We start from the raw sequence: 12,138 nt of genomic DNA, 5'->3' as shown, positions 1-12,138 counted from the left end.
TGATTCCCTGTGACGTGTGGGGGGACCGTGTTCTTGGACGAGGCTGCCTCCTTGTTTGTTTCTTTTGTTGCTCAACGTTAGAACATCACGTGTCTCAGGGACCTTGGGTTTCAGTTCACAGGTTTCTTCGCTTAGGACTGAGTAGGCCCTGACTTCCTAGCTAGCTGCCAGAATAAGAAATCCTCCTCAGCTATCTGCAGGGGGGGGGGGGGGGGAGCTATGTTACTTTCCTGGGAAGAATTTGGGGTCGCTGAGGAGTCCAGGCTCTTAACTGTTTTCAGGGGACCTTTGGTGGACCACAGGATCCCCGGGCATTGGATTGTCTGTGTCAGGCGCCATCAGACCTCTGCAGCTCTGAATAAAGAAAGCAAAACTCGAGCTTCTGTTACCCAGGGCGCTTTCTGTCCACTGACCAGTTGGTGGTACACTGATGTGTCCTATTTCCTTTTAAAAGAAAACATAAAATTACAAGCGAGAAAAGTAGGAGTTAAAATGGTCAGCGGCTACGTGAGGTAAAATGTAGTAAAAATTGACCTGAATAAACTAGCAAGACGAATCCCAGTGCTCCAGGGATTAGTAAAGGCCGCACAGGGCCCTTCCTGGTAGCTGGGCTCTCTTCCTAGGGCAGATCTTTCTAAAATGACAGGTGCCGGGCTAGGGAGCCGATGGAGGGCTGGCTGCGCAAGGGGTGTCTTTGTGGCGCCACACACAACCCTCCACTCCCCTCTCACGGCACGAGCTCCCCCCTCGAGCTAGAGGTGTGCTTCTTCTGTGCCTGCGGGGGGCAGACCCAGGCTTTTAGGTTTGGCTGTCTGTGACGTGTACATCAGAGACTTCTTGAAGGCAGACACCGTACTGGAAATGTCTTCTTCATCTTCAGGACTTACTACGATCCATAAACCGGCCTTCGATTACATAACACGTCGCAGACTCGGGTAACCAGATCCCGCTTTTCTCTTCCAGCCTCTAGTGTGGCTGTTCTTTGTACTGGGAGTTTCTTGAGAGCAGAGAAGTGCCTCTCCGTGGCGAGCTCTCCGCACGTGATTCTTACGCCGAAATGGCTTGCCCACCTTCGAGGGCAGCTCAGAGCACGAACCCTCCTCGCCCTGGCTTCCTGGCTCATTGGCGTCTCTCCTGTATTCAGGAGCATGTAGATGGGCTGCGTTGGTATGCACGGAATTTGAGTCTTACGACTGCTCCTGTCTCTGCTCCCAGGGTCTGTATTCCAGTGTGGTGTGCCCGGGTACCATGGTGACCAATATGACGTGTGGAATTCTCCCTCCCTTTGTGTGGACACTGCTGATGCCAATCATATGGCTGGTGAGTGACAGACGCTTCTGCTCCTACTTTCTCTTCGACTTGGGACCCAAAAGGTGTGTTTAAGGGTTGGGAAATGATCTAAGCAGTTGAACCAGAAGGTGGCAGGGTTTCACTTCGTCGGAGGTTCCTTAGTAAGGAACCTCTACGTCTCCCGCAGCACCAGCCATCTGAATGGCCCCTTCTCTTTAAGGGAATGAGCCCTTGATCATGCATCGTAGCTCCCAAGAGTTCTAGGATGGCATAATTTGGGGAAATCTGTGTTAGGTGACGTTAAAGTGGATTTCTCTGAGCCGTCGATGCATTGAAAGTTCCCACAAGAAGGGAGTGGCTGTGCATTGTGTGACCACGGAACCAGGTTTTTGCTCATTTGTTTCTGTTTTGTGCTTTGGGCAACGTGGCGGGACCAGAGTTTCCACAGCACACGTTAGAAGATGCTTGCTTACGGGAAAGGTTTCTCTCGCGAGGAGCTCTGGCAGAAAACGTCCCTCTGTTGTGGCAGGCAAGGGGAAAAGCTGAGAAGGAAATACGCCTCCGTGTTAAAAGTGGCTGGCTCAGAGTGATGGCGATTATGTGACATTTCTCTCCTAGACTTGTGACACTTAAGTGTTCAGTGATACGAAATGCAAGTTAACCTTTTTCAGTATGTGAATGAATAATGCTTTGGTGACTCTTCTAAACCGCCACAAAATGACTGTCGTTTTCTTTTCCTCAGCTTCGCTTTTTTGCAAATGCTTTCACTCTGACACCGTACAATGGAACAGAAGCCCTGGTAGGTCGCTAGAGTTGCAGTAGCTTGTACGGTCGCTAAGCAGATATAAATGTATTTACGTACGTGTTTTAAATGTTTACTTATTTTTAAGAGAGAAGGAGTGCGAGCCGGGGAGGAGCAGAGAGAGGAGGGACAGAGGATCCGAAGCGGGTTCCGTGCTGACAGCAGAGAGCCCGATGTGGGGCTCGAACTCACGCACCGTGAGATCGCGGCCTGAGCCAAAGTCGGATGTTCAACCGACTGAGCCACTCGGGTGCCCCAGAGCGGATATAAATTGCAGCTCACTGATAGTGGAAACAATCTCAACAGAAACGATAGGCCGTGTAAATCATCAGCGTCCTGTTTTGGACTAAGGGGGACCATAAGGCCGAGTGCAGAGTATTAGGAGTGAAGTTTAAGTTTAGTATCCACCATAGCCCTGGATACCATGGTTGTAGGGACAGCACGTCTGTGGAAGCTAAGTGCACCAATAGCTAGAGAGCAGAGCAGCAGAATACTATAGGGGCAGGCAGAGCAGGATAGTCGCCGGGCCCTCGGTTCCACGGAGAAGGTCATCTTGCAGGCCAAGAGTACAGGCGACACAGTCCAACTCCCGTTTCCTTATACGAAGATTCTCTTTCCTCTGTTTAAATATTAGAGAATCGGTTTGTTGCTTTGTTAGAAAACCAGTGCATTTCCTTAAATCACACGTGACAAGTGGATCCCGTGTGGCAGACATGATTACGCAAGTGCTGTCCCTGAGGGTTTGTCAACCCAGGGCCCAAGGATGCCCTCTGCTAACGGATCCGAATTGTCATACGAGATGAAGCTTATCTGTCCTCTGTCACTGTAGTGCTTGTACTTAGCAGCCTCTTAAATCTTGGCTGAGTTGAAATTAACCAAGGAAAACATGAAAGAAATTGGTTGCCACTCCTGTTTTGGTAAACGTTGCAGAAATGAATGCATTTATTATAGGGACACAAATTGATTGTAGAAGCAAGTGCTTTTAAGCCACTTCTAATGAGTCCTTAATATATTTGCCAAAGCATTAGAGACAATGTGATTACTCATTGACATCCCAGATACTGAAAATCAGGTGTGGCGGTCAAGTATATACTGAGCGTCGGCGGTGCGAGGAACACTTAGAAGACAAAACGTCCAGGTACTAAGGCGCTTAGAGTCATATTTGGAAAAAAAGAGAATGTCGAAAATAAAAATAGGCGAGAAAATAAGACATTCTGTCATCGGGTGGTAAGTCCTCGGACTAATCACCGGGGGATCAGTGGGAGCCGGGCTGGTTGAAGCAGGCTTTGCTTCCTTGGTCTGGGCTCTGAGGGATAAGTTGGCTCTGGATAGGACAGCGTGACCCACGTCACAGTTTAAAGAAACCTGTTGTGACCCTGCTGTTTTTTCCTAAAATGTCGATGGATGAGTCAGTATCCCCCTGACTGCCATTTAGTGATGGTTGTAGATGCTGGTGGATGTGGATGGATGGGGACTTGGGTACAGCGCACGTGCAGGAAGGATCTCAGGTGAGATTCACCTCCTTACGTGGGCTAAGGCGGAGTGGCCGAAAGCACAGTGGTTGAGGGCGTGGACTCTGGAATTCTATGGATTCTCTTCAGATCCCACGTCTCTGGTTTCTGGCTTCGAACGCCGGGGCACATGTTTTCATTTGCTTTTATCATTATCTGCAAAACAGGAATTCCAGGCACGGACGAGAGGAAGCTTTACTATAAAGGGTTTTGTGTGTTTCAGCGTTAACGATTTCAAAGAAAACTGTCCTAATGAAAACAGTATAGTTCTGGCAGGTGCATGGACAGGTCAGTGGAGTAGAATAGGAAATTCAGGACAGGCCCCCAGCACACAGGCATCTAGTATATGACAATGATGGCCTTCCAAATTAGTGGGAGAGAGGGGTTATTCTGCAAATTGTGCCAAAAAAATAGAATAGGATCTTCATACCTCACACCCAAATAAAACTCTAGATAAATTCAAAGATTTACACACGACAGAGTTAAAATATATAATGACTAGAAGGAAATATGGGGGACGTTTCTAAATCGTCTAAGAGTGTGGGGGCGTCCTTACTCCCAGGAACAGACTGAACATTTTGATTAAATAAAAGTAATTAAATTTTGTGTGACCCAAATCCTCACTGTAAATCTACTCCAAAGACTAACCACGATGCCCAAGAAAAGGTACCTGGCACTCATATCACAGTAACAGGTTAAGTTTCTTCCTGGTTAAGGAGCTTCAACAGTCCAGAGAAACAACAACCTATTGGAACAGTGGGCAAAGGGTGTGAACAGAGAGTTCTTAAACTGTCTTAATCGCATGGAAAGGTGCTCGACCTTACTCATACTAGGAGGCAGCCCCCTTAAGGCTGTAATGAGATGGTTTCTCAACTCTGATCAGCAAAGATTAGAAAGTTTGGTACCGCACTGTCCTGTCAGGGGCGTAGAGAGAGAGCGTTCTCCCATCTAGCCAGGGGGAGGGTTGACTGACGTAGCCTGGATCAAGGACTGTTGGGCAAGATCATTCAAAATAACACACGCACGTCCCCTTGACCCAGAAATTCCATCATTGGTATTTATCTTACAGATGTTCTCAGACTTAGATCATTCGCTACAGCGTGGTTTGTACTAGCAGAGGCTGGAGACCGCGTGTATGTCCATCTTTTGGAAATTGATTGTGTACATTACATCCTGGATTAATTGTGTCAATTTCCATCCATGAGCTAGAACACTGTTTCTTTAAAAAAGAATGAAACAGCTCTCTATTTACGGAGTTGAAAATATCTCAAAGGGCCTGTTGTTCAAATGAAAATGGCAAAGTATCGAATAGTATACATTTGGCTTCCATTTGAGTAAGAGAAAAGAATATACAAGCTTTTAAGCAAATACCTTTTCTTTGGAGGAATATGTAAGATACTAGCTTGCTTCCAGAGGGGAGAGCTAGGTGGCTGGAAAATTGTGAAGGTAGGGAGACTTACTTTTTACCAGTACACCTCCTGAATGGTGTTCACGTTCAGGCCTATTAAGAACGTGAAATAACGTAACAATATATCGTGTACTTACCGTGGCATGAGCTGAGTATCAACTCTGAAAAAGCCCGTCTCTATGCTGTGAACTTCAGTTTGGGATTAAGGGGAGAGATGGCTAAAACACAAGGGGTCTTTGCTTTAAATAAATTTTCAAAGAGGACCATTAAGCAGATTGCCCTGCTTCCTTCAGGGTACAGTAGTGGTTCATGAAGACGTTACAGTTCGCTGATGATATTCAAGAGAAGGTTTAGAGTTTGTTTGGAGCTTGGTAAAGTGCTGATTATCAATCCCCACCAGCCTCACTCATGTCGGGCAGAAGAAGAAAAGAATCATGGACACCTTCTTCCTTCCTAGGTATGGCTTTTCCACCAAAAGCCCGAGTCTCTCAATCCCCTGACCAAATACCTGAGCGCCACCACTGGCTTTGGAAGCAATTACGTAATGACCCAGAAGGTAAATGTGTTTACACTGTGGCTCGGCTGCTGAACTGGCCCTCATGGCGTCTCGGCTTCCCTTCCCTCGTTTCCCGTTCTGGTCACTGGCATCACACTGGCCTGTTTTCCTTTCCATCTGCTCCCTCCTGCCTCCTGCCTCCGGGCCTTTGCATGTCCTCTGAATGTCTACCTTTTCTTTCAACTGACTGACAATTTCTGCTTACGCTTGAGACCTCGGCTTGTCCCTCAGCCCTGTGTGACCCGGTAGACCAGGTCCAGTGCCTCCGTCCTAGGCTCTCTTGACATCTCATACCTCTTCTGTGTAGGATTCATTCAACGCCGGACTTCTCTGGCCAACTGTAAGCTCTGTGAGCAGGAGGATTATACCCCCTTTTCGAGCACGTTGCCTCGCATGTGACAGGTGCTCAATAGATGTGCTGCAACTTGGGTGAAGCATGAAGCGTCTGAGTGAAGTTAACTTCCCTTTGGGTGTTCAGTTCTGCTCGCGACAGTTACTGGCTTCCGTGCATTGGTATTTTCAGGAGGCAGGGGATGAACTGTGGGGAAAAAACCCAGAGTGCTGTTTTTTTAGACTCCGTATAGTCTTCCAGAAAGAAGTCACACATGGAGTGACATATAAGAAAATAGGGAAATTTCTTCTGAACTTACAGAACTATTTTTGTTGTATTTTTGTCCCTGTTAGCAAGGTTTATTTCAGCCTCCCATTTCCCACTGCCTCATTTACATGGGAGGCATTGGCATAAAATAAAATGAGATGGAGGCAGACCAGTTACCCCAGCGACGTCGCATAATCGGCGGTGGTCTTGTCTGTGTGAGGAACGTGAGGCCTGAGGGGACTGTGCTCTCGCTTCCCATGGTGTCTGTTTACTAACAATGAACCTCTGAACCTCCAGCGTTTTCCAAAATATGCCCTGTGGGATTCTGGTTCCTTGAGAAGATTTGCAAAAAGCAGTTTGTCAGCCAAGTTTGAGAAATGCCTCGTATTTTATTCCCCCTTTTCCGAGGCCTCCACAATGCACACTGGCCCAGGACAGGCTCTGAGAAGTTGCTGCAGTTCGTGTGTGTGTGTGTGTGTGTGTGTGTGTGTGTGTGTGTGTGTGTGTGTGTGTGTGATGTCTCATCCGGCTGTTTCTGTTTCCTGACTCTATGACTTGTTTTTCCCTTCAAATTTTATGTAACACTTCATAGTATCCTGAAGAAGAAATCCTTGGGAATTCTATTTTAAGTTAGTAAGCTTTCTTGTTTACAAATTTTTGTTTTCTTTAACATTTGTTCAGTTTTGGGAGGCAGAACGTGAGCAGGGGAGGAGCAGAGAGAGAGAGGGAGACACAGAGTCCAAAGCAGGCTCCAGGCTCTGAGTTGTCAGCTTCAGTGCCCCACACGGGGCTCGAACCCACGAGCCACGAGATCATGACCTGAGCCGAAGTTGGATGCTTAACCGACTGAGCCACCCAGGCGCTCCAATAAGCTTCCTTTTAAAAAGGCCCTTAGAGGGAATGCCTTGTTTATGAACGGGGAGAAAATGTTTAATTCCATACACCAAAATATTTTACTGGCATTTCATTGAAATGCATTGAAGAAAGTGTTTTAAATGTTGATTAATTCAGAGAAGTCAGCTTTCTCCTCTGTTCAGAGGTGGGGTTGAAGGAGATCTCAAACACCTCTAACAGTTCCAATATGGAAAAATGCTTGACAGGGTTTAAAATGAATGTAAATGTTATTTCCAGAATGTTAAGTTTTCTTTGATTTTCAGCCTCTCAGCTCTGGGAAGAAAGAGACTGTTTTTTTCCGAAGTTTAGGCTCGGTGTTGACTTGAAAAGAGACACCACTTTATTTTATAGGGGGTGAAAGCTTGCTTTTACATACAGTGTATCACTTAAAACAGAAGAGTGTGAAATAACAGCAGGTTAAACAAGATGAAAGCTTAGATTTCTTGTGCGTAAAAGCAGTTTTGGAGAGAGGTAGTGTTGGGCCGGTATGGCACCCCCCCAAATTGTCAGGTCCCCAGGGTCCTTCCGTCACCCCTCTACCGTCCATAAGGTGTGACGCTCATTCTTATGGCTCAAGAGAGCAGTACAGAAGCAGGGAGAAAGGAAGGGATGCCCATGCCTGTAAAGGAGACTCCTGGGCAGTACGACATGCTTCCACTCAGACCTCGCCGGCCAAAGCGTGAATGCATGGCACCCAGCGTCTTCAATGGAGCCTGGACATGTGGGCTTTTATCTGGAGGGCAGTGCACCCAGCTGAAACTCGGGCTCCGTATGAAAGAAGGCGGACATTAGGTAGATGGCGGTTTGAGTTCAAAAAAAATCTTTTGATCTTTCTGTTTTGTCCTTATATGACAGTCGGTCGATGTCTTCTGTTACTGGATGCACAGGGGTTAGCGGGGAGAGAAAAACCAGACCTTTCAGTCTTGCTGGGCAAGGGCAGCGTCGGTAGGTTTGGTGAGTGTTGGAGTTTGGTCTTAACACGTCCTCGGGATCTCAGAGTCGGAAACCCCGGCCCTGTCCTCCCGGCCCTGTTCTCTTGTTTCCGGTTCTCTAATGTATGTTGAAGGCCTTCCTTTTACACAGAGCCCATTTGTTTCATTTTTCCTCTCTGGTCATCGCTGTCTTCGCTTCTTTTCTAGATGGACCTAGATGAAGACACCGCCGAAAAATTTTACCAAAACTTACTGGAACTGGAAAAGCACGTTAGGGCCACCATTCAAAAAAGAAATCATCAGAGCTGACCGTTATCCCCTCTGAAACACTGTGTGCCTTCTGCGCATTCTGGACTTCCGTTGAGTTGGATGATGTGCACTTTTGGGAGACCATGAACTAGAAGGGTCTCTTTTCCTTCCTTTCAGGATTCTAAGACCGTGTGTGTGTGCGCGTGTGTGCGTGTGTGTGTACCCATGAGAAAAAGATGGGTAAGTAAAATATCAGTTACATAGTCTCCAGGATGGTGTCACAGCAAAATTGTGCGAGGGTCACCCAACCAAGTATGTGCTCATTGGTTCTGCCAACTGGAGCCCAAGGCCCACGGCGTGGGATGAGGTGTGGACCCGAGTAGCCGTGACACAGGCACTCGCTGGTCTTCCACTTGGCCTGCTCGAGCAGGAGAAAGTACTGATCGCCCTCTGAGAGGTAATCTGAGCTCTGTCCCTTTTCTTGTGAACAGTTTTCTTAGGTCTTGTACCCGATTTCTTCCTCCACATGCTGCTTCTAAAAATCCTGACATCGTTAGAATCCTAACAGTCCTAATACAGATACCCATGTAGTTCATCGCAGGAACAGAAGTGTCTTTGTGTTTGCACCACTTGAATCCTGTCTTCTTTTGAAAGTGTCTTTTACTGATGTTGAGGTGGCCTGTGTTAATACCGCGCCCGACCCTTAGCACCATTTGCAGATTGGTTCATTACTGACCAACCTGTGTTCGTGATTATATTTTAACATAGGCACACTTGCAGCAAAACGTGATTTACTCACGTTGTTTCAAATTTTCCAATTGAATAATTGCCGGTGAGTGATCTGCTGGTGTCAGCAGCAGCTGGAAGTGGTTAGGACTCAAGTTTGCGTGATGTGAAGACAAAATGCTATGAGATGCCTAGATGGTTTTGCCCCGAATACAACCAGCACCCTACCTGGATTGTAATAAAGCGAGCAAAAGTTTGAATGACTTAATAAAAGCAAAACAGGTTCTAGAAATGTCATTTCTATACATTCTAAGTACGGATTTTGGTTATGGTTTCTCTAATTTTGTTGCTAGAGATGCCATTGATGACGTTAAACATTCTGTGCGTGAAGAGAAGGACCGAATGGTTCTGCCCGCCCCCCGGTGTCTTTGGGGTTGGAGAGTGGAGGGCAGGCTGGGTTGAACTCTCGCAGCCACTCACACTGCAAGTTTGCAGGAAGCACTTTATTGTGGATCTCGGGTTCCACATCAGGGAAGTGGAGTAGTTAGCGTTCTGCTTCCTGTGGTCACGGGTGTGGAGGGACATTAAATGCAATAACACATGGGAATGAATAAAGAGCATTTTTTGAGAATGGTGACAGTATGTTTTTTTTTTAATGTTTATTTTGAGAGAGAGAGACGGAGAAAGAATGTGAGTGGAGGAGAAGGGGAGAGGGGAGGGAGAATCCCAGGCAGCCTCCACGTGGGGCTCGAACTCACAAACTGTGAGGTCATGACCTGAGCCAGAATCAAGAGTCGGATGCTCAACCGACCGAGCCACCCGGGCGCCCCAACCATACAGTTTTTTTTTTGTTTTTTTTTTTTTTTAATTTTTTTTTTCAACGTTTATTTATTTTTGGGACAGAGAGAGACAGAGCATGAACGGGGGAGGGGCAGAGAGAGAGGGAGACACAGAATCGGAAACAGGCTCCAGGCTCTGAGCCATCAGCCTAGAGCCTGACTCGGGGCTCGAACTCACGGACCGCGAGATCGTGACCTGGCTGAAGTCGGACGCTTAATCGACTGCGCCACTCAGGCGCCCCCAACCATACAGTTTTTATCAGAGATGAACAGGCCGGAACATCCTGGTTCAAATGGTGCCTCGTGCCGTGATGACTGTCCGTGTCCCATCTGACTGAGAATTGGTTGGCAGCATCCAGACCAGCAGGATGGTACCAGGGGAAGAGTGTGGATTCTGGGGCTGGGCGGACACTGGATCAAATTTGGGTTCAGTCATTAACTAACTTAACGTCTTAGGGCAAATCTCTTCCATTTATACCTGGATTTAACTACAAAATATTTAATATTGCTACCAGTGCAACCTCGAAGGATTGTGAGACTATATCCTAGTAGATGCACAGTCAGCACAAACTATTTATTTCTGTTCTACAGGAAGTGCCCCAGAGGAGACTTGAAACATGAACTAAATCCTGGTATCCTGCCATTTATGATGCGTCAGTGGGTTGGGGCTCTGCATATTTTCTGAGCCATTTTATCAGGTTTCTTTGAAATAGAGAACAAATCGCGGCTCCCCTGGCCCCCACCAAGTACATACCCCAAGTGGCATACCTCAACAATTGGTTCTTATCATTAAATCGTCTCAGATTTCACTGTCTGTATCTGAACGTGGCTACTAGATTGGAGAAGATTCAACTACTGGGAAGTTGGACTCCAGGAGATGCCCGAGCTTCCTCTTCTAAATGGCTGATCAGATTTCTGTGGACTGGTGCATTTATTCCGATTTCCACGACGGGTTCAATATGAGTAGTTCATTCATGGTGCAGGTATGTTTGGGGCGCTGGCTCTGCCCCAGGCCCTGTTGGGTTTTGAGGATGTAAAGTGAGCATGTGGGCGATAGAATAGGGATTCCCAAATGCATTTAATAGGTATTCCCAACGGAAGGAATTGAGAAATGGGAAAAAGGCAATACTTGAAGAGAGAAGAGCTGAGCATTCGTCAGAATTCATGGCAGCCGTGATCACAGGAGACTGGGGGGAAATGACAAGTCTCAAACCCAAACAAACTTAGACACAGGAAACCGGAGAGACCCCGAGAAGCTGGCTTGCCCATCAGAGAAAAGAGATTACCAATGAGAGTTCATGAGACTGACAGCAGATTTCTTCCAGGGTTATGTTCAAGAAGACAGGAAAATAGTAAGCACTGAGTGGCATTAGACCCATCTGAACTGTAACTCAGGAGTGAGGCTGAAATAAAATTTGAAGACAAAAGTTGCAAGTTGATCTCTAACCCTTCACGAAAGCCTTTACCTCTAACATCCCGTTTTTGGAAAAGATTCCTAAAAGGTGTATTTGAGGCAGAAAATTGAATCCCACAAGGCAAAAGTGAGATGCGCCAAGGAATCATGAGTGAAGATATTTGCAAGCATGTAGATAAAGCCTTAAACACCGACTTTATCAAACAATAATAAAACTGGCTAGTTTCAGGAGGAAAGAAGTCTAGGTAGAGATTGGCGAGCTGCAAGAGTCGATTACAGATACTCAAGATACCGTTCAGAAGAAGAGATTGTGGTTCACTTTAACTTTTGTTTCCAAGACCATTTTCTGAAGCCAGCAGAACACCTTTACTAAACCCAGACAAGGGCGATACTTTGAAGGAAAATCGTAGGCTGAATTCATTTAACATGGTTACAAAGATGTTGTAACTGAATACGGCAATATATTAATAAACAAAACTCAATGTGACCAAGTTGTCTTTACACGAAAATACAGGATAGCTGAGCACCAGAGGAGTTAATAATTTATGACGTTAAAAGAATAAGGAGGAAAAGTAATACGCTCCTCTTGGTAGATGCAGAAATAGATTTAATATGTCAACACTCACGCATAATAAAAACATCTGAAGAGATCAGTAATAAGAAAGGAACTTTCACATCCGGACATGGCAAGCACCCATAATGCCACGTTCAATGAAATAATGGAGAGCATTTTTTTAAAAGACAGGCACAAAGTACCTATGTCTACTCTGCCCATTTCTTTTCAACACGGCACTGGAAGTTTGAGCCAGAGTATAAAATAAGACAAAGAAATAATGTGTAAGGATCAGAAGGCAAGAAGCAAAGTAGCCACATCTTTGCAGACGACGTAGAAATGAAAAGGATCAACAAAAGAGGGGTA

The 12,138-nt window shown here is 46.2% G+C and overlaps 1 protein-coding gene across 20 annotated transcripts in view; it reads left to right on the top strand.

Annotated features, from left to right (window-relative positions):
- The window catches only part of HSD17B7 (hydroxysteroid 17-beta dehydrogenase 7), a 71,255-nt gene that overhangs the window by 14,220 nt on the left and 44,897 nt on the right, over window positions 1-12,138 (top strand). For 8 of the 20 annotated variants that reach the window (XR_006591415.1, XR_006591411.1, XR_006591414.1 and 5 more), the window contains exons 6-7: window positions 1,216-1,320; window positions 2,033-2,089. Coding sequence is in view for 9 of the 20 variants with exons in the window: in XM_019822263.3 (XP_019677822.3) it covers window positions 1,216-1,320; window positions 2,033-2,089; window positions 5,469-5,567; window positions 6,758-6,790; window positions 8,199-8,300 (396 nt within the window). In the remaining 11 variants the exon portion in view is untranslated. Of the gene's footprint in view, window positions 1-1,215; window positions 1,374-2,032; window positions 2,090-5,468; window positions 5,568-6,757; window positions 6,791-7,914; window positions 8,014-8,198; window positions 9,598-12,138 lie in introns of those variants that run through there. The other 12 variants (XM_019822263.3, XR_006591407.1, XM_045048413.1 and 9 more) reach the window with 12 other exon arrangements.

This window comes from Felis catus, chromosome F1 (genome assembly GCF_018350175.1).
Source record: "Felis catus isolate Fca126 chromosome F1, F.catus_Fca126_mat1.0, whole genome shotgun sequence".
In the NCBI taxonomy this organism is placed as follows: Eukaryota; Metazoa; Chordata; class Mammalia; order Carnivora; family Felidae; genus Felis; species Felis catus.
The sequence above is the reverse complement of the archived record's forward strand: the minus strand, read 5'-3'. Positions and strand labels throughout refer to the sequence as shown.